At 46.7% G+C, this 23,132-nt stretch overlaps 1 protein-coding gene across 1 annotated transcript in view; it reads right to left on the bottom strand.

Moving 5' to 3' along the window:
• Positions 1-236: 236 nt before the first annotated feature.
• LOC147614055 (mitochondrial ATP-independent inner membrane protease subunit 2-like) overlaps positions 237-23,132 on the bottom strand; it is a 44,902-nt gene continuing 22,006 nt past the window's right edge. Inside the window, exons 4-6 of the mRNA XM_086780598.1 lie at positions 862-968; positions 700-777; positions 237-376 (exon numbers count right to left, since the gene is read on the bottom strand). Coding sequence (XP_086636724.1) covers positions 373-376; positions 700-777; positions 862-968 — 189 coding nt within the window. The 3' untranslated portion in view covers positions 237-372. The remainder of the gene's footprint in view (positions 377-699; positions 778-861; positions 969-23,132) is intronic.

Below are 23,132 nucleotides of genomic sequence, written 5' to 3'. Positions count from 1 at the left end.
GACCTAAAATTCAAGCCACTTCCTATAAAGTTATTATATCCGATAGGTAAAGTGCATGTAGCAACTATGTAAAACTTTTTAGCAAAACAGTTCATCGTCATTGATGGAAAGTAAGTCAGCCAAATGCTCACAAAAAGACAGCAGCAAGACACGGCCTGTCTGTGGAAACATGAAGGCGAAGAAAAAGCCTGTGCGTGTGCCAGCCCCCACACTTCACATTTGTGAACACATGATTCTGAGAAAATGCACACTATTTTACACTTTCGTTCTCAAACTTGCAAAAGCATCTGGCCAGTCAGCTCTACTGCTAGCAGTGAATGCTTAGCAAGGTCCACTCTGATTATCACGATAAAACTTTACAAGGCTTTGTTGTCACCTGTATCAAAAATAAAGACGGTGAGCCTTGGATCATCCTAACAATAAAGAACTTACCTACTAATAAGGACCAACGTAAAGTGATCTAAGCATTCACACAGCCCCATCAAAACATGCGTGTGCATGGTTGGGCATTGCAAGATAAAATCTGTCTTGAAAGTCATTTATGCTTAGTGCCTCTGCAATTAGTACAACCCTTTATGAGTGAACTTGCTTTCACAAGTGAAAACAAGTTCATAATGCAAAAGCATTGACGATTTTTTTTTAAAAGCTTCCTCAAAGAGGTGGCCACTCTTTAGATTTTCGAGTTGTTTAGTACACTACGTCTTGTCATATTCAGACAGCTCATCAAGATCAAGCTCAACAGCCAAAACAGGTGAATCTTCCTGCATGGCCTCTTCACTGCATGCATCCAGAAAAACAGAGTGAGTAAAACAACTTCAGGCATGGGAAGATAATTTCATCAAGAGGAATAAATTAATTCACCTGTTTCTCACTTGTCCATGGTCGGATGATGATTGCATGGTGTATATTACTCTCCCTAAGATGTTTCCCATGGATAAAGGCCCAAATGTCCTGCTATCTGCAGCGTCCTGTCATAGAACATGCAGAACAAGCCTAAACTCTCTCTCTCTCTCTCTCTCTCTCTCTCTCTCTCTGTGCATGCTGCCCTCCATTGCCATGCCCACCACCTGTGCTCTTGCCTCCATCGCCATGGCTTCGACCTGAGCTGCCCCACACCCCTCCCCCCCCCAAGGCTCCAAGGGCTGCTATCATCAAGGCCTATTTTTATCTGCCAGGCCAGCCGGGCCCTCCTTCCTGCACCACCTGGCTGGCACTGACCTTCAGACAGCCACACATCTGCCCTACCACCTCCACCTGGCCGCTTGCCAGTCTCTGGCATCCCGTCTGGCCGCCATCGCCACCTGACTCTGCCCACCACCCTCTAACAGCCACCCATCTGGCCGCCATCTCCACCTGACAGCCGCCCAACTGGCCGCTGCACCGACCCTCTGGGCCAACGGTCTGCTCTCCACCATAGCAACACCACAGTACTATACAGCCACTTCAACCTTTCCAGTCATCATCATCATCTGTGTCATCAGACCCCTTCAAACAGAAAGATGACATGTTCCACAAAACGGAACAGGCAATTGGAAGCCATGGACATGTGCATGGCAAAAACTGACAAATTGGAGGCATGGCAGCTTTCTTCATGAGCATCAAAGAGATCTTATCTCTCCAAAAAGAGCAACACGAAAGGGATAGGAATGGAATGCAAGACACCCATGACAAAGAAATGGGAGGCATGAAGGCCTACTATGACATGGAGATCACTGACCTCAAGAACGCCTTTCATGGACCAAAGGACCCAATTGCCGTAGTGGAGGAGGAAGCCTACAATGCCGCATGGGAAAAATGCTCTAGGAGAACAAGGAGCTCCACCAAGAGCTTCAAGCAATGAAGAAGAAAATAATGGAGGAGCTCCACCTAGCAGTGGAAGCCACCAAATCCAAAATCCAAGCGGAAAATGCCGGGTTGAGGATGCAGATCGACGTCGCTTCCAAGTGGATGGAAGTCGTTAAGGACCTTGATGCAGCCTCACGGTGGGTGGAGAAACAAAAGACCAACCCAAAATACAATAATGAATTACCACCTTGGAAGAGGGAAATCCCGTGTGTTGCACATATGAGTCACCAGCCTTCCCATGATAAACTGCCTAGGGGAAGATGGCGAGACTTTACGCCAGCAAAGAGGGCAGGGAAGGATCTCACTAGGGAGAGGCTCCTACCCCTCAAATTCAAGGATACAGAATCCCGCTTGGCCTTCCTAGTTAGGAGGGCAACACTACACTTCACCAAGATCTACCCAAGCGATGATCGAACAACCTAACCAAGGATTATTTGACATAGAACCAAAGTGGGCTAGGGTTAGAGACCCACATATCTGAGAAATCCTAATAGAGGTTAACGTCGACCCAACTTGATGGATTGTGCGCACCCCATGACCGTGATGGATTGTGGCTAGCAACTCACCACCAACCGTAGGTTAAGTACCTTGAACCACTTCCGAGCCTCAGGTCCAATTGCCACAAGCTTGCCAAGCCCAAATGAATACATCCCATACACCAGGCCAAGCCAACTAGGTGCTTTCAGCTCCATGGCCCTAAGGTCCTGCACGCCCCTTGCAACTCTCCTGCTATCACGTGGATACCTCTAATAACTCAAAAGTGCCCCAAGGTTACTTATAAAGCAATAACCTAGCTATTACTGGCCCTTGCGTTAATTGTAACCATTCCTACTTTATTTACAAACTTTTGGCTATAACTAGCCCCTAGCTATTATTTATTGCTCCACAGCCAATCCAGACCTCATCCTACTAGCACCCTTAGCCTACTATGAACCCTCCACAACACCGTGCCCTACAAAGCCTTAACCCTAATCCTAGGTTAACCCTAACCCTAATCTTAGGTGAACCCTCCACGTCTCAATGCCTTGCTAAGCCTTAACCCTAATCCTAGGTTAACCCTAACCCTAATCCTAGATTAGCACACGTCCCTAGTCATGGGTTAACCTAACCCTAGGCCGGTCGAGACGTTATCTCCCCCTTCTATTAGATTCATGTCCTCATTAATCCATAAAGAGACACACCACTATAAGCCATTCCACACATCCTGACAATCACTCATAACATCTACTCAGGTATCTTGGCTCTTACCTAAGCCAATATGAAACTCCTTTTGTAGACCTTGCTATAGACTGATTACTGTCAATACAATCCAACTCTCCTCTAAGAGTTGAAGGAAAGATTCTCAGTAATCCAACTCTCCTCTAAGAGTTGAAGGAAAGATTCTCAGTAATCCAACTCCAATCCAAGCATTGGATGCTTAGAATACCAGTTCTAATCGCACTCTAATCCAAGAGTTGAGGTAGGACACTCAATCACGAATTGCATCAAGATCTACCAGAGCAACTCTAGCACAGATCCACAACACAACTCAATTGTCATATCAAATGGCATCCGGCATTGGTTGTCAACAAATACTAGCCCAATTGGTGCAAATAAGTTCCACCATCTCATTACCCCCATCACAAGTCCAAAACTCATCCTCATGTAGTAAGTTGTACCAACTCTCCCACCTCACATGTCCATGCATGTGAAACAACTGTTCACATGAGAGAAGTCCTCTGAGTACGTACCATGTACTCAAAACACAATACACTAACCACAAGATCTCTTGTCTCCAAAGCTGAACGTAACATGTGTTCAATCATAAGATCTTCCTCCCCTAAGACTAAACCCCAACAATTGCTTCCAACTCGGCAAAGGCATAAGTGCCGACCCCCTTCTCCATCCGAACTCCACACTTTTATCAAAATCTGTTTTACTCAGATCCCTCGCCTCTTGAAAGTCTCATGTGGATGTCAATAAAAAGGTTGTCAAAATCCACTAGAAGGAGAGATCATCCTTCGATCATCAAGCTTCTTGCTCGCAAAAGATTACTAACTGAAGGAACTTGTCCCCAATGTTACAAGACTTGAAGTACTTGGACACTTGCCTCAAGTCCCAATTCACCTTCAAGCCTTGGCCTAAGAAGGTCTGACCCCTTGAGTTATTCCAACTCCTCAAGTCATGTTGCATTCGCTAAGCCGTCCACTCATAAGGCAAAAAGCTCTTCCATATACCATATGCTCCCGGAACGCTAGTAGCCTGTCATGAACCAAAAACTATCAAAAGTTGAGTTCCAGCTACTACTACTACTCTAAAGTCCTCCACAAGGTCTGCCATAAACAGAGTCGAAACCACTTAGTACCAAACCAAATCATGAGGCAGCAAGCTAGCTCACCTCCCAACCACGGTTGGCATCCACCGGTCACCCCCAAGCCAAGGCTAGGACTCTTGCACAATCCCACAAGCCAATGTCTAACTCCGACGTCTCATACCACCAAAGTATGTTGGAAGGCCTTCGACACGCCAACCTATGTGTATTCGCCATGTGCACGACATGAGCATGGCTGCTCTCCTGGTCCAAGCCAAACTGTCACTAGTGCATCCGCACAACTATGTCTCGTAATAACCTAGGCCCTCACTTACATAGTGATAACTACATTATAAATAGATAATGAAAACCGGCCAGACGGGCGGTGAAACAAACACTCGCACATAAAACACTTCAACGCCATTGAGGACCTAGAAAAGGAAAACAAACAAGGGGAGCTAGAGTGCTCCTGCAAACAGTACACGGACACCGATTGGCCCCAAAACGCAGTGGTGCCCCTTGCGGTATTTCTTTAATTGATTATAAGAGCTTTGATTACAATAAGGCTGGGAACGCAGCCGTCTCAGTAGAACCCCTGAAGCCTGCAAAGAACTGCATCATGGCTTCTTGTCCACTCGGCATCCACAAACAAGTCCAGCCATTGTTCACATCGAAAGACTCTCTCACTTTGAGTCTACATACAGAAGCTTTCTCCCATGATCAAGGCTGCCACAACCATCCATAGCCTCTCACACTATGAACAGCATCACACCTTGACACATCCAGTGCTTCTGCATCACAACACAGTCTCCGAAACTGTCTCTCAAAAGAGAACTCGTATCACAGCACAGCGTACCATACAGTCAACACACCTGTACCAACCCTCTCTACCTTCCAAGGGTACTATCCATCTCTGTCATGGATTCCCTGACCCCTGCCCAATCAGTAGCAAGGCTGTACCAAACATGTGTCCATTCCTGTACCTTCTGTCTGCATGTGACCTATCTCCTGGAGAAACCCAAAAACATGTTTCCTCGAGAAACCTACGACCTGTTTCCAAATGAAACCCTTAGGCCTGTTTCCCTTTGAAACTTCTCTCCTGTTTCCATACGGAACCATTCATGCCACCATTCAACAACAGTGCCAACAACGGCATACATCTAGTTACCTGTTCCCTCATGAAACATCTGGCAACATAGAGATGCCCATAACTGTAGGTCCCTTTGTTCCTTTCTAGGAGGAAGAAAACAATCTGCTCCATGAGCACGCAGCCATGCGAGCTTGCTTCACTCCCATGCCAAGAAACACTACCAGGTGACCTTGTACTTGCAGCCGGAAACCCAAGTACATAGCTGAATTTGCAGCCAAACAAAAACAGCCCATAAACATTCCCGAAACAGTTCCCAACGGGCCTGTATACTCAGCCACACAGCAGCCAACCAATCCTGAATCGACCAAAGAAAAAGAGAGAGAAGTAGGCTTGTGTCTCTGCCCTATAGTGCAGCACAGCAGCCGACTTTAATCCCCTTAAAGCATGTGTAAACAAGTACTAGGTTCCGCCTCTGCACTCTGCAACACAGCCCGACTGTAAACTTCCCGACCAGCCTTCCAAAGGCGTGTGGAGAAAAAGCGCTTACCGTCTTGTCCAACAGCCGCCTACAGTTTCCCTTGTGCGTGGAGAAAAGCATGCACTGTTCTGTCCAGCGCTGCCTGCAGATCTGTTTCCGCGAGCCAAAAAGCACACGCATGGCAACCAGCTGTACCTATCCGTACACCTGTACCTGCAGTCGTACAGCTGCCATGTGGATTGTACCTGCAACTATCGATTGTACCTGCCTACGCCGCTTGAACCTGCAAAACTGCTAGCCGTCTGCGCTCTGGTTGTCAGCGCCACACCTGCATCCACAGCCATCACCTACTCTGTACGGCCTGCAGTCTTTAGGTCTATACGGCCAGTACTGTACGGCCTGTCTGATGGGGCAGTTCTAGGCGCAGCCAATCACCTGCAGCAACCAGTCGGCCAAGCTCTCCTCTCCTCCACGCATGAAACTTCTACCACCTCTCCCAAAAGCGAGAGAGAGAGAGAGAAGAGAGCGTGGCATACTGACACCTGTACCTGCAACGCGGCTGTTCAGTCCGCCTGCAACCAGTCCCATAGCCACTAACGCCTTCCCTTCTGCAACCTGTCAGAAGCTTGTAGAGCCTGCTGTCCTTGCAAAGGAGAACCATCCCACAAGTACTCCTCTGTCCAACAGCCGCTCCCTTTTTGACTCCAACCTGATGCCATTCACACTGTCCACCATGTCCCCGTGCACACTTGCATACTGTCCAGAGAAAAACACAGGGTCGTGACATACCCCCCTCTTGAAAAATGGCAAGTGTCCTCGATTGCACTCAATGGCACAGTAAAGCATCTCATGAGCAAAGACACCCCATATGGCAAAAACAATGGCCTTCCAATGCATCTGGGTGATAAAATAATCATCCTGCACAATAAGCCACACTGTCACACCAAAGTGACAGATAACCTGTTATAAACAACCATTAAGCCTGTTTTATCAATCTAGGAATCCTAGCCAAGTAATCCCTAATCCAAGGGCCTCCTAATCCCATTGGATCCGTATATTAGTGTCAACGTACATAACAAACTTCCTCTCTTCAAGCATTTACTCTTAAGGAAGCACTTACTCAAACTAGCTGCTGAGACTCCCAAGTTGGGTCATCTACGCCCTATATAATCTTATATTTAAGGATGAACTTGTTCCTATTCCCTAAAATCTATCACCCTCTTAGGTTCGTGGGGAACATAGGACAAGTCCTCGACCAGTTTTCTAGGAGTTACAATGTTATTCTTAGCTCCTCGCATCTCTTTGAATCAACTGACATGAAAGACTAGATGAACTATCACATTCAACAGTAACTCTAGTCTATAAGCAACCTCACCAATCTTTTCCAAGATCCTATAAGGTCCACAATACCTAAGGGATAACTTCCCAACCTTCCCCATATGTAATGTCTCAAAACTCTTGGGTACTCTCAAATAAACTAGCATTCCTTGGGTAAACTTCCTCGTTGAACGCTACCTATCAACATAAAAGTGTGTACAATCTTGTGAACTCCTAATAGCGTCTCGTACACTAACTAGCACTTCGAACATATCTAGTAAGAAATCTCTAGCCGCATCAATCTGAATACCTTGTTATTAGAGATCTACGTTGGTATCCGTACATCAGCATAAACGGATTGTAACCAGTAGCTACATGCTTAGCACTATCATCGGCAAACTCGACCATCGGGATGCACTTCTGTCAGTCCGATGGTCTCTTGGAGATGTATACCTGAAGCATATCCTCCAAAACTTAATTCACTCTGTTTGCTCCTCAGACTGAGGACAATCCCAAGAACTCATACTCAGCGTATACTCCAATCTCTAGAAAGCAGGTGTCATGAGTGTCCAGAAAACTTTGAGTCTCTTATCATTGACTATATCAAAAGACACTCCATGCAACCTGAAACGTTGCTCAACAAACTATTGCACCAATTCCCTCACCTACACTCACTTTTGTAGGTAAGAATCGTGACAGCTTCGTCAATCAGTCTACCACCGCCCACATAGCTTCATGCCCTCTACTGGTCCATGGAAAACCTAAAATGAAGTCCATGGAAATACTCTCGTATTTACCTTCTTAAACTGTCAGTAAAGATAATAGTGGAGGACTGTTGTCTCAAACCCAAATCAGCCATAAAATGTCTAAGCCAAACACAATCGTCACTGTAAAAGCTTCTGTGTACTCGGATTCACACCTGGAAGTGGCCACAGTTGCTCGCTTCTTACTGAGCCATGATATACATGATCAACCAAGAGGAAAGCAAAAGCCACTAATGGACACTCTAGTGTCATAATAACCAACCCAATCCGAATCACAAAAGACATGCAGTTGTGAATCACCCCCCTAGGATAGAATAAGCCAAGAGACTGAGTACCCTATAAGTAGTGGAGAACCCGCTTAATAGCCTGCCAATGCTTGGAACCTCGAATGTGCATAAACCTGCTCGACTGTGAGATCCCAAACTGAATGTCTGGTTTCGTACTGCACAAATAAATCAAGCATCCAACAGCCATATGATACAATGTGGCATCAAATGAATCCCCACGTTCTTGAAGACTAAACCTAACACCTGTCTTAACTGATGTAGCCACAAGCTTATAGTCTTCAAGCTAAAACCTTCTTAGCAGCTTATGTATATACTTAGTGTAACAAAACAATGCCATCATCACGCTAGATAAACTGAATGCCCAAATAATAGTGCAACGGACTCAAATTTGACATCTCAAATGTACCATGTAACTCATCCTTAAAGGCTGAAATCTAATCCACACCAAGGCCTGTGGGCCACTGCCAACATCTCATCAACATACAAGACGATGACCAAGAATAAATCCGGACTCCTCTTTACATAGAGGGTATTCTCACTTGGACTGTTGCAAAATTCATGTGCAACCAAGTATGTATGTATCTTCTCGTACCATTCCTTGGAAGCCTGCTTACGATCATAAAAGACTTTCTTAAGCTTGCATACTTTGCTTTCCTGCCCCTTAATCACAAAACCATAACGTTGAGTACATAGAACTATGATCTAAAACAATAGTGTGAACAGAAGTGATTTTACCTTTAGCCTCAATCGCATGGGCTTCCTTCCCATGTGCCCTTGATAACCACAAGTGAAGTACAACCCTCCTTAATGTACTGAAGTGTTTGCTCCACTTTCTTTAATTTCTTCGAATTCGGGTCACCATAGTCTGTGATTGACTTTGGGTCTCTATCGGAGCCTGTGAAGTCTTCCCATGCTTAAACTTTCGTTTACGTTGGAATCTTGCTTGGTCTGTTTTGAAGAGGAATGTAGGGGTTTCTTTGGTTTTTTCTTCGCCACGGTCTCATCATAAATCTTAGCACATCAAATGGCATCATCCAATGTTTTGCTTCGATTGTTTCTTATCTGAAGCTACCATCCATCACACAATCCATCCCCAAAGAATCCTTAAAAAGTGATAGGATCCATGTGGGCTACCCGAGCCTACAACTCTCTAAATTTCTATAGGTAGATGTCAAAAGGCATATTCTTCATTTCCAAGCTTTTAAACTTGGGCACTCTGTTGTACTCGTCCTTGGCCTACAAGAAAACACTCTTAAAATCTACCCACGTCATAATTCTTTCCACCAGGTAAGAGATTTTCCTATCAAGAACCCCTATACCATCTGTATCTTTTTATCCTCAGGGAAAGGATGGAACTCAAAATGTGTACCCCACCTATGGAGCCAGGGCCATAGCAAGAACGCAAGGACAAACCAATGTCATGGGGTTTTGCCCAACCACTCACGAGTCAACCGAGAAACCAAATTACTATGGCCTAGCAGACAAATGCACAGTCAGGGTGTGTCACTCACCTCGTGAAAGCTTGTTTCCTGGGATTCTTGTAGGTGACAATGTGATTCTTGTAGGTGAAAATGTTGCTACATAGTCGCATCCAAAAGCTCCACTCCGCTGGCATTGCCATCGCCATCGCACTCCAAAGGAGGCTCGACCCTCCTCTCACCACTTAATCTCTCACGGTCACTCTCAAGGTGCTACTAATGCTGTCCTAGCTCCCCCTCAATCACCAAATGCGCCAATGGTGTTGGTAAGATGAAATTCTCGTCCATTGCACGATCACTATGCGCTTCATCAACCATGATAAATCCCAAGCTAATCTACTGCTTCTCAAGGAAAATCTCGTATGATGAGTGTAGAGATGAAGTGTTGCAAAATTCCACTTTCCCACGCTGTTAGGTACAAATCCCACTCTTGGATGCTGGTCAAGTTCTTCCAGCCCTCTTGACCAACTTCTACCAATGATGAAGGCCCTCCATTTATACTTATAATTTAGGCTTCCTCCGTGCTTTGTTTTTTTTTTTTACTATTGTAATTTTTTTGTGCTTGTAGTTTTCCCCAGTTTAAATAAAACCTATTGAATATCTTTAGCGAAAGACACCTGCCTTTTCACTCTAAAAAACAATCAAAGCTTTTTCTTTATTAAAAAACAGCCATTTGTTTTTTTGCGCACAGATGCTGCATGGTGCATTTCTACACACGCAGCCCGGTGCTTTTTCCTGCACGCAAACTACTTGCTCCACCCATCGCCAAGGGACTGCGCCACCTATGGCTACTGTAAGCAGGCTACAGGTGGCTGGCCGCCTGTGCACTGCCTGCTACCGGCCTGGCTAGGCCATGCCCACAACCAGACTTCCTAGGGTAGCCATGCTCATCAACACACCCCTGTTAGCATATTCATCCCCATATTCTCCCCATGTATTCTGCCCACATTTGATCCCTTTTATGGCCCTTGGTTGTGGGCTGGCCACCCCTATTTTCACCCTATTTTTTCCCATTTTTCTGGTATTTTTCCCAGGTCGGGTGATGCTCCTCCAGACGGCCAGTTCCTTTTTCTCCAGTCGGCTAGGTCTTGTGTTCTAGTCGGCCAGCCCCTAATGACCTATATATAGGTGGGCTAGCCTCTTCATTTTTCATATAGCTTCGTCATCTTTTGTATCCCTCACTTATGAGACCTTTATGTCTCTTGCTCGGGATTGCTTTCATTGTAGTATATTCAGCTTAGTTGCTTCATATCTCTCTCTCTCTTGCACTTCTCAGATCAGCACACTCTAGTGCTTATCTTGCTTCCGCTCTATGCACTCTTTCATGGTATCATCGCTCTAGGTTCAAGTTTACTCTGCTGTCCCAATTTCTGCCCTGTTTTCAGCACCTTCTCTTCTGCGTTTTTTTTCTCAGTTCTGCTGCTGGTCGGTCTACCCTCTTCCCAGCGCTTCACCATTGCAGATTTGTGGTCAATCTTCATCAGATTTTGAACCCTGGGACTCCTGTACAGCTGTCAGCCTGCTCTGTTTCAAGGGAGCAGTACTATATGTGCTCTGTTTCATCTTATACAGGTTTTTTTGCAGAAATTGGTTTGCTGATTTAAGGCTTGGTGGCATCCGGTACCTGTGGAGGACATTTTCTTCTTCTGAGATTGTTTGTTTTTTTCTTGAGGAGAGCCCGAGTTACAGTGAGGGCTGTCCTAGTGATGCCTTTCCCTCTTGCACCTTCTTACAGGATATTCCCAGGCCCTGTGTGGCTGTTTTTTCTCTCTATATCAAATCAACATTTTTTGCTTCCATCTTCTAGTGGCCTCAAGGTTGCAAGTCCAGTCAACAAAAGCTTCTGCATTATTTTTGCTACAGGAGGATTTTCGTGTGCTGCCCAGCTTGTTAGGGCTGCGTTTTGGTGGGAGGCAAGGACCTAGATCAGCGTTTTCTGATTTGGGCAGCTTTTGAACTTATGAGGCTTGGTCCTAATGATTGGATCACCAATGGCAGTTGCAGATTTTGCTACCATATCACCTTCATGTTATTTTTTGGATGACACAGACAAGTTGGATGATGGTAACTTTCAGTCATGGAAGTTGCAGGTTACTTCTATTCTCACGGAGTACGGTTTGATGGAGTTTCTCTCGTACAAGAATCGGTGCTTGCCATACCACCTTCTTGTTATTTTCTGGATGACTCAGACAAGTTGGATGATGGTAACTTTCAGTCATAGAAGTTGCAAGTTACTTCTATTCTCACGGAGTATGGTTTGATGGAGTTTCTCTCGTACAAGAATCGGTGCTTACCGGACCTTGCCTCCGTGGAGGATGTGTGTCGGTGGAGGAAGACTGACGGCTAGATCTATGGCTTTCTCCTCCTGAATTGTCAGGATTCAGTTCTTCGACACTTCATTTGTGCTCCTGATGATGCTTCTACTTTCTATGTGTGCTAGTTTCTTTGTGACATGTATGGTGATGCCAGTGATCGGCAGATGGTTTCTGCTTTTGGTCAGTGATCTTGTGGGCTCTTCTTTTGAAGATATTCCTGCAGTGGAGGACAGTGGGCTAGCTTTGCCCATAGCTTTTGAGGGGGATTTGTCTCCTTTTGCTTCGCCTCCAGTGACCAGGATGAGTTGTTGGTCCCTTTGCCTTCTATGGAGGAGCCTACTTCTACGTTGTGTGATGCTATTGAGGAGGCTACTACTACAGCTACCACTACAGTGAATGTACATGTTTCCCTTTCTCTATGTGAGGAGTCTACTTTAGCTCTGAGTGATGCTATCGATGAGACCACTCGGCTCCATAGATCTGCTTCTTCAATGTTGCAAGATGTTGGATTGGTTTGGAGGTGGTGCTTACAGTCTTGGTGGGATTTTGGATTGTGGTCAGGTGTGTCCGTGACCGTGCCTAGGGCAAAGTGGTGCTTCCAGGGCTTGAAGGATTGGGATTTGGATTTGGTTGGGCTTGTGGAGTCCCGACATCAATTTTCAGAGGGGCCAGCTGAGTTCTTACATTTGGCGATGCCGACCTTCGAGGAGGGTGCTATTGTCCAGCATTGGGCTACTCTTGGTACAAAGTTGGAGCAGATAGACTCTATTTCTTCTAAGGGTATTTTCTTCTTGGGGCTGCAAGCTTCTAGGGATTTCTTTGACTGTGGCACTGTGTTTAAATTTGGGTTTGGCACCATTATTTGGATCAACACAACGCAACCTACTGTCAGAATATGCAGCGGAAATGATAACCAAACTCGGGTAGACAGGAGCAAGTAGACTGCAGAAAATAATCATCACAAGAAACACAGAGAGATAGGTGTGTAAACTCTTCTCTATACACAAGATCCCGGAAAAACTGAATGAGAAAGTGGTGGGGGCTGAGGGGCTATATATACAACTCCTAGAGGGCAGTCGGCCAGCAGTAGAGAGTGCCCACGACTGGAGAAAATCCCACGACTGCATAAATGCAGTCGGCCAGCATCCTGATGCCCACGCCTGATCAAAACAAGTCGGCCAGCAGCCCTGAAAGCCCACGACTGATGTAGATCCAGTCGGCCAGCAATAGGGTGCTCCTGGCATCATCTGGCAGCCCTCCCACCACTAGGAAAAATGGAAAAAATAGGGAAAAAATACGGGGAGTGTGGAAAAATGATATACGGGCAGGCACACCCACAACAGAGGCCTTGGTGTATACAAATAGACAGGAGATGACTTCTAACACCCCCTCTCAGCTCCTCGCTGTGAAACCAACCCAAGGGAGCTGGAGTGCCGCCTGAGCGTAGCCTGAGGTAGAGACTTCGTGAAGAGGTCTGCCGCATTGTCCTCCGTCGAACAATAAAGTAGCAAGATGTCACCCGCCAAGATCTTCTCACGTACAAAGTGATACTGTATCTCTATATGCTTGGTCCGGGCATGGAAAACTGGGTTCCGAGCAATAGCTATACGACTCTGGTTATCACACTGGATGACTGTGGGCTCCCTCTGTGGAAACCCAATCTCGCCTAGCAGCCTCCGCATCCATACAACCTCAAGGCTCACAAGCAGCACCACAAGTAGCCCGATACTCTGCCTCTGTCGAAGAAAGGGCAATAGTTGGCTGCTTCTTGCTGCTCCAAGAAGCTGCTCCTGAGCTGAGGGTAAAAGTGTATCCTGAAGTAGATCTCCTCGTGTCTGGATCTCCTCCCCAATCTGAGTCACTCCAACCTTGGAGCTTGACTCCATTCCCTCCTGTGTAAAAGAGTCCCAGATCCTTCGTACTCTGCAGATACCGCAAGATCCACAATCCTGCGTCCCAATGAGTCTTCAATGGCGTCTGCATAAAAGAGCTCAACAGCCCCACGGAGAAGCTCAAGTCCAATCTGGTGTTCAGCAACCAGATCAATGAACCAACCAACTTCCGGTACTGCGAGGCATCAACTGGCTCACAAGGATCTGTAAGGTTAACTTTGTGTTCGGGTCTATCGGCGAAGTAATAGGCTTGCAGTTCTCCATCCCAAAGGCCTCAAGCAACTCATGAACATACCGCTGCTGAGAGATGAAAAACCCCCTCTGGGTTTGCCAGATCTCCAATCCCAAGAAGAAGTGGAGTAAGCCTAAGTCGGTCATCTCAAACTCCTTTGACAAGGCAGCCTTCGTCACTCCAATGTGCTCCACATGACCGCCGGTGAGAATGAGATCATCCACATAAAGGATGATAAGTGTGACCATGCCGCGTTCCCGAAAGAGATACAGGTTCGGATCTGCAACCGATCTCTGAAATCCAGTCCGAATAAAGAAGGAATCAATCTTCTGATTCCAAGCCCTGGGAGCCTGCTTAAGACCATACAAGGCCTTACGTAACCTGTAAACCATCCCTTCTGATCCTGGAACAATAAAGCCTGGAGGCTGCTCAACGTACACCTCCTCCTACAGGTCACCATTAAGGAACGCAGATTTTACATCCATCTGGTACACGGGCCACCTCTGAGAAGAAGCAAGGGCAAGAACGGTCCGAATCGTGGTCATCCGCACTGTCGGTGCAAAGGTATCCTCGTAGTCGATGCCTGGCCGCTGAGCATAACCTTTAGCCACAAGCCTGGCTTTGTGTTTTTCCACCGACCCATCAGACGCATACTTGGTCTTAAAGACCCATTTGACACCAATGACTGACCGCTTCGACGGCCTCGGTACCAACTCCCAAGTGTTGTTCTTCTCGATGGCATCAAGTTCCACCTGCATGGCTTCCCTCCAAGTATCCTGTGAAAGGGCTTCCTTTACGGAAGTGGGCTCTTTGTCCCGCATGATACGAGACATCAAAGCATAGTTCACCTCAAGAAGCTCCGCCGTGTTGCTTTTATCTCGGACTCGATGTGATCTTCGAGGGCCGTCCTCTGTGGTCCACTCGGAGGGTAGCTCCGTGACACCTGACTCCCGAAGGGTGTCTAACAACCACCTAGGTACTCGAACAGATCGTGGAGCCTCCTGTGATCGCGGGGGCTCAACTCCAGCTGCGGGCTCAACCTCTTGTGATGACTGAGGTGGATCAACTGGAGTAGTAGACTGGGAATCATCATCAGACTCCTCTGGATCTCCAAGAAGTGGCGGCTCCTCGACAGTGGATGTTGGAACATGCTCGTCAAAGACCACATCCCGGCTGACAACAATCTCGTTCCTCTCTGGATCATACAATCTGTATCCCTTGGAAAGAGAGTTATACCCCACAAATACCAGCTTGCGGGACTTGGAGTCAAGCTTCCCCCTCTGCTTCTTCGGAATATGTACATACGTGTCACTCCCAAAGACACGGAAGTGCGAGACATCGGGTTTCCTGCCAAAATATGCCTCAAATGGAGTCATATGGGGTACAGAAGTCGTCGGAGAGCGGTTAATGGTATGGACAGCCGTTGCCACAGCCTCATCCCAAAGTGGACGAGGAAGATCACGATGCTCCAGCATGGTCCTCGCCATCTCTACCACAGTCCTGTTCTTACGTTCAACAACTCCATTCTCCGAAGGCGATCCAGTATTGGCCAATTCCCTCTTGATGCCATGGTCTGCACAAAACCGGAAAAATACAGTCGAGGAGAATTCACCTCCTTTGTCAGCCCTGAGAGTCTTGACCTGAAATCCAGACTCTTTCTCCACCATCACGTGCCAATCCTTGAACCGAGCAAAAGCCTGGTCCTTCTGGGAAAGAAAGTAGACCCACGTGAATCTGGTACAATCATCAACAAGCAGCATGAAGTAGAGAGATCCTCCCAAGGATGGTATCTGCTGTGGTCCACACAAGTCAGTGTGAATCAACTCCAATGGTTTCGAAGCCCGCCTGGAAGCCTGCTTCGGAAAGGATTCCCTGTGCTGCTTACCACGTATGCAAGAACTGCAGCGTCCTTGCCTATTACCAACATCTGGCAAGCCAACCACCATCTGGTCCCGAAAGGCGCGCCGCAAAGCATCCACATTTAAGTGGCCAAAACGAAAGTGCCACAAATCTCCGACCTGAGAGCCTGTCAATGAGGAGAGTGCAGAGAGCTTGTAGATGCCATTCTCCACACCGCCTTCCCAAACAACTTTGCCTGTCTCACGGTCCCTTAGAGCAACTGAATGCTCCTCAAATTCCACCCGAAAGCCAGTCTTGCATACTTCATGCACTGACAGAAGATGAAAACCCAGAGCAGGGACATAAAGAACACGGGAAGCATGCTTGCCCCCCTTGCTGTCGGGAATAATCTCCATCCGGCCCTCACTATGAATCGGAATAGTGGAGTTATCGCCAGTAAAGATACGACCTGACTGCCATTTCAGATCCAGAAAGAAGTCACGGGATGGAGTCATATGCCTGGAAGCACCACTGTCGAGAATCCATTCCCGGGTATCCTTCGCGGTGAAGCCAAGTGCCTTCTCGCTTGAAGATGATGAAGCATCGGAGTCCACCATCTCTAAGTGCACAAATGCCGGAGTCTTCGCAGCTGAGGCTGAGGAATCAGCACTCTTCCCTGTCCGCTTAGGGCACTTCCTCCAGTAGTGGCCTTTCTCGCCACAATCATTACAAGATCTTTTGGCCTTCAGCTTCTCTCGTTCTGGATCAGGCTTCTTCTCAGAAGACTTCTCCGGTGAAGCCTTCCCTTTGCCCTTGTTGGTATTACGGCCTTTCGACCGTTGGCCAGTTAAGGCCTCCGAACCTCCGCCGTGAGGAGGGTTCGTGAAACGTTCCTCCTGGTCCAAGACCATTGGCACAAGCTCCTCCCAAGTAATGGTGCTGAGCCTGCCACTCGTGATCAACGAGGAATAGAAAGCAGAATACTGACCAGGCAAGTGGGAAAGTAACGTGATGGCCATATCTTCGGATGATATCTCTTTCATAACCCGCATCTGCACTTCCAAGGATATCCGCTTCATGGGTGACACCCTGTTATACAAAGAAGCCAAGTGCTCCCATATGCCTCTCGCCAGCGTCATGTGCTTCACATGGTTGATCACCTGTGGTGTGCAATTGAGGAAAATAAACGACCGGACCCTGGCGTTGACACGATCCCACATGTGTCGCGGTCCTTCCTCGTCGATAATAACTCCCCTTCCTCAGCTTCCGGCCGTGGCACCCCAATGATAATAAAATCAGCAAGGTTGGACCCATCCAACTGACGATCCACTGGGAACGTGGGGAGAGTCGGAATCTTCACGTGCTTCTCAGCCATCTCTAGTAAATCTGCCATCGCGGAGAGTAACCTGAAAGGGTGGGTGGGTGGGGAAAAAAAAAATCTGAAAAACTGCAAGTGGCTGTCCAGCACCTTTGCCCACCTTCCTCTTGCACCTTCTCTTCCCGTTCAGCCCGAAACAGTCCACCAATCAGCAACCTGTTGCTCCCCCTCTTGCTCAGAAAAACGCCCAAGATCTCCTAGAGCCTAGGGCTCTGATACCATGTCAGAATATGCAGCGGAAATGATAACCAAACTTGGGTAGACAGGAGCAAGTAGACTGCAGAAAATAATCAGCACAAGAAACACAGAGAGATAGGTGTGTAAACTCTTCTCTATACACAAGATCCCGGAAAAACTGAATGAGAAAGTGGTGGGGGCTGAGGGGCTATACATACAACTCCTAGAGGGCAGTCGGCCAGTAGTAGAGAGTGCCCACGACTGGAGAAAATCCCACGACTGCATAAATGCAATCGGCCAGCATCCTGATGCCCACGCCTGATCAAAACAAGTCGGCCAGCAGCCCTGAAAGCCCACGACTGATGTAGATCCAATCGGCCAGCAATAGGGTGCTCCTGGCATCATCTGGCAGCCCTCCCACCACTAGGAAAAATGGGAAAAATAGGGAAAAAATACGGGGAGTGTGGAAAAATGATATACGGGCGGGCACACCCACAACAGAGGCCCTGGTGTATACAAATAGACAGGAGATGACTTCTAACACCTACATGGTTGTTTTCTTCCAGAGGAGTGGAGTACCTGGCAGCTTGTTCTTTTGCTTTTGTAGCTAAGTTGCTGAGGGGATTGCTTGTGGAACTTTCTTGGTACCAGTTGTTGCTGCATTCTTTTGTCTTTGACAGAGGACGACTTCTTCGGCTTCTCGAAGTTTGTTCTCCCCCGAGCCAAGGCTAGGGTTCCTTCACGATCCCACAGGCCTATGTCTAACTCCAATGTTCCATACCACCGCCCGAGGCCTGCTCGAAGGCCTTCGACACACCAACCTATGTACTCGCCATGTGCACAGCATGAGCATGATACTTTCAACTTATAGTCTACCATTTGGGCAAGTAAAAACTCCCCATCCCGTGTTCTATGTGTCCTTTGTCCTTGTAAATCCTTAAGATACAAAACACAACAGTCTAATACTAGAGGAGAAGTCATATCTGTGATCATGAGGAATGAATCCTTTGAAGAAGTGGATGAATCTATGACTGCCATGTATGCAACTTTGGCAGATCCCTCCTGTGAAACTTTGCCTTTATCTTCGGTGTTGTCCTTGTTAGATGCTTTAGAAGCATCTTGGGCTTTATACTTGGCTTTTGTTGCTCCAGAATCATCACAACGAGCAAAGCAGCGAGCCTCAATATGACCTGTCCTGCCACAATAATCACATTCATTGCTTTTGTCCTTGGATTCCTTAGAATCCTGTTTACCCTTGCCTTTGCCTTTGTTTTTGTTGTTGTTGTTGTTGTTGTTGTTGTTGTTGTTGGTGTTCCCTTTGCCGCCTTTGCCTTTGCCCTTGTCAAGGGCAACAAAAGAAAACTCCGACTTGCCTTTTCCGCGAAGCATGCACTTGTCGTGGAGATAACTCACGACTTCTTCAAAAGAGGGGAGAGGATCACGGAAATAAATATTATCCCTGAAAGAATCAAAGGAAGCAGGCAACTTACCAAGAAGTTTATGGATTGGATTGTTGATGGTGCTCCTGTACACCTCAAGTTGCAGCTTGATACGGGAGAACTCTCCAATCTTCTCAATCAAGTTATCTGAGTCAGTGATGGTAAGCTTCTCCAGATCTGACTCCAATTTGGCAATCTTCATTGTCGAAACTCTCCCATACCTCCTCTGGATCTCTGGCCACATCTGATGAGCATTACTCCAAGAGGAGACAAACTGTGCCTGTATGGATAGAGTCATGCAATGGATGATGATAAGACAAGCCCGAGCATCCAATATGCTTCTCAAAGCAGGGTCCACCAAGTGAGGTGTGGAGATAGCCATCCACACACCCGCTCCTTCCAGCAACAACTGAGTGTAGAAAGACCAAGTATGATAGTTGGTTGCTGTAAGCTTCATGGAGTCACTGACTTGGGGAGGATTGTAGGATGGTATGTGGGTAGGGGTGGGATCAAGACCTGGATGAGAGAAACTCAAAGAGGAAAGATTGGGAATAGGAACCACCTGTGGAGCGGTGGGAGCAGGGGATCCAAGCTGTGATGGTGCTGGAGAATCAACAAGAAAAGAAGCAGTAGTAGAGAAACCTCGTGAAGCCATGTCCTCTGACAAGAAATCTTCTTTGAAGGAAAGGGGCTGAAAAAAAATCAGCAAGTCCTCCTCTCAGGCTGTGCATAGCAAGAAGAAAGGGAGGGAGGGTGGGAAACTAAAAGGAGAGGAAGAAGATCTCTCCAAGATGTCGTTCCCTATCCTCAGCAACTAGAAGAGGGCTTTAGCAATCAGAAAAATCAGCAATCTTTGCTGAAAATTCAGAAATACAACAATCCCAAGTGTCAAATGAAGAAAACACAACACTCTTGAGGAGGCCTCTGCTCCCGGAAGAAAACGTAGCACCTTCTACGCTGAAATCTGCAAAAAACGCAGCAAATTGTCGCAGCTCTCTTCTGCTCCAAAACAGAAAACGCAGCTCTCTTCTGCTCACAGGTCAGCGTTTTTCTCTGATACCATGAAAGAAAGTGAAGCAAATATAAAACATAGATGTAGGCCCAGGTACAAGTTCTGTAAATGCTGGAAACTGATGTTTATTGCTGAAATCTGAGCACAAGGGAAGCTCGTAGGTGCTGTACAATGGTAAGAAGCAGTAGCAGCTGCTAATGACCTCAACTGAATGCTGAAAAACAAGATGAACTGGGGGAAAGGGAGTCAGCCCTTATATATTCCCCCAAGATGCTGGTCGGCCAGCTATAGCAAGCCAACAGCATGGCAGTAGCATAAAATGCTACAAAAAATGTCTAAAAATACCAAAAAATGATAGAAAAAATGCTGAATAATCTTTGCTAAGATATGCCAATGCAGGGCCTCATTAATGGCCAATACAAGCATGAAAAAGGTGATGTAGGCCCTCTGGAGATGATATAATCCAACACCATATGCGTGCTACTCATCCATCTCTACATCTCTTGCGTGCAAGTCTGCCTACTATTAGTCCCCCCCCCCCCCCCCCCCCCCCCCCCGATGCTATGCTGCTGACTTTCTAGCCGCCTTGCTGGCTTGCCTGCACGTCTATCAGGGCGGCTAGTCTAGGCCAGATAGGCGCCCTCACATGCGTACCAATAGGCCGCCTTGTCCGCCCTCTTGGTCCACCGCCCTTGACTATCCTCCAAGCCACACGCCCACGCCCTCATATCAACCTTCACACATGCCCTGCACTCTTGCCTTTATTTATAATCTTTTAGCTATAACTACCCCCTTCCTATTATTTATTGACCCACGGCAAATCCAAACCTCATCCTGCTAGCACCCTTTGTTGGTTAGGGTTAGGGTTTGCACAGGTAGAACCCTAAGCTATGGGGGAGCAAAGAAATCCATGGTGTGAGGGTGTGCAGAAAGAAAGAGAGAGAGAGAGAGAGAGAGAGAGAGAGAGAATGCTCAAAGACAGAGTATTGTACGGCTCAATGATGTGATTGATTGATTCAAAGCTTTAACCTAGTACAATGCTTTTGTAGGCTAGGGAGGAATCTTATCTTTTAACACATAGCTAGACACATGACAGATACCGAGCATACACACATATACTAATGACACATGGCAAACTTCTCCTATGACTCATAGGGAGTGTTCACATGCTCATAACAAGTACATGAATATAGAGGGTGTTCACACCTAAGATGGCATTCCCACCTACTAGACTCCGAATATCCAATATCCTTAGCCTACATGTGAACCCTGAGGTTCCCACGTCCTGCTAAGCCTTCATCCTAATCTGAGGTTAACCCTAATCCTAATCTAGGGTTAACCTTAACTCTAATCTTACCACTCACCTCAGATCCCCACATCCACCTTCACCCGCATCTACTTCCATCATGACTTGCAATTAATCTACACTATCACTCATACCGCCATACAACCAACCTCCACCTCTCATCAACAACTCCCAGCCATCAAAGCACACCTCACATCTATTTCGCATGAGACAGCCCAAGTGAGCTTCCCACACACCCTTGCTCCATTGCCAAACGCCTAGTGGGTTCACAACCTCAAAATGGGTGGTATGATGATGAGTGACGAGTCACGTGACTCCACCTCCTTTGGGAAATGAAGATTGGAAGATCTCTGCCTGCGAAATGCAGAGAGTTTTCCATAACCTCACCCAATGGAAGAAGCCTACATTCTCTGTAAGTGTTTGCTTCACATGGTGTTCGCGAGTAGTTGTGCTCTGCAAGAGGACAGCGGAGCAAGTGTGTGTGTGTGTGTGTGTGTGTGTGTGTGTGTGTGTGTGTGTGAGAGAGACCCGATCTTTGATGGGCAATTCCCTGCGGCTAGAGAGTTTGCATTGGAGTCGTGTATTTTCTTCCACTTTGGTTGACCGTTCACCTCGTCAGGCATATTTTCTATCTCAAAAAGGAATTTGTCAGATACATCAGGTGGTGGATGACACAGGTCAGGTTCTTTCTTTCTCTGTTGCGGCGGATCGTTTTCAATTGGGATCCCATTATTCTCATCTTTGGACAGAAATTCAGCGGATGATTGCTGATATTTCTCCTTTACCTCGCCTGAATGTGGATTCCCGTCTATCTGATTGGAATCTTGGAACCACTGCTATGGAATGTATTTCAGCTGGGACAGTTTATGCCCTCTTGCAATCGGATGCATGGATAGTCAGACATGGTAATCAGCTATGGTCTCTCTCCAAATCTTCAATGTGGTGGAAACGTACATTGTTTCGCATTTGGAAAAGTCATCTGCCTCTTAAAGAACGCCTGTTCTTGTGGCGCTGTTTGGTTGGTGCTCTTCCTGTTGGTAGCTTGTTACATGCACGTCATATTGCGCCTTCGCGTTGTGTCCGATGTAAAGCTACTGAGGAGACTGTCCCACATTTACTATGGGGTTGTGTATGCTCCAGATCGTTCATTCGCCAGGTCTCGACTGCTCTTCGCCTTCGTTTCCCTTCGGGCATTTTTCACAGATGCTTTTGGCTTTTTGGGGTGTTACAAGCATCGCAGTCTCAGTTTGCAGTATTTTTCAGCTGGGTCCGATTCTGGGTCTTTTGGACCATATGGCATGTTCGGAACAACCTCATGTTCCAAGCCAATGACATTGTTCCCTTCCATTACTTCAAGTTCTCGCTTGGTAACGCGCTTCATTTTGCTTATGATGCTGGGGACATCACTCTTGATGCTTATAGGATTTACTTTGATTGCTTCTAGGTGGTGGAGCCTATAGTTACTTTTCTTTTTTTGGGTTTTCCTCGCTTACAGGTTTCCCACTTGTAAATGAAAAGTGTGATCTTTTTGGTGGGTTTTCCTCGTTTTGAGGTTTCCCACTTGTAATTAATGACATTGAGCTTTACAAAAAAAAAAAAAAGTGTGTGAGAGAGAGAGAGAGAGAGAGAGAGAGAGAGAGAAAGAAGAAGAAAGAAAGAAAGATATATTAACGTCTACGAGAGGCCAAAGTCGGCCTATGAGAAAAAAATAATACAACTGTGTTCTTCCGGTCATCGGAAGAAAAGGAAAAGAAAGAAAAGAAAAAGTGTGCATGTGTCTGGATACAACTGTGAATCATCATGGATCGGTGGAGCCATATACAAACAATATAAAGGGGGGGTGGGGATGTGGATGGAGTGCTAAGGCAAGATGCATCTCTATATGCTAAAGGGGATAGTACAAGCATGCTATGCAGATCTATGTCTAACTCCATCCAGTGCCATAAGAGGGATATATGATATCATACATCGCCGATGCTGAGGCTGTGAGTGG

The sequence above is a fragment of the Cibotium barometz genome, chromosome 42 (genome assembly GCF_041138505.1).
Source record: "Cibotium barometz isolate CiBa-2024 chromosome 42, ASM4113850v1, whole genome shotgun sequence".
NCBI lineage: Eukaryota > Viridiplantae > Streptophyta > Polypodiopsida > Cyatheales > Cibotiaceae > Cibotium > Cibotium barometz.
This window is presented reverse-complemented; position numbering and strand designations above follow the sequence as displayed.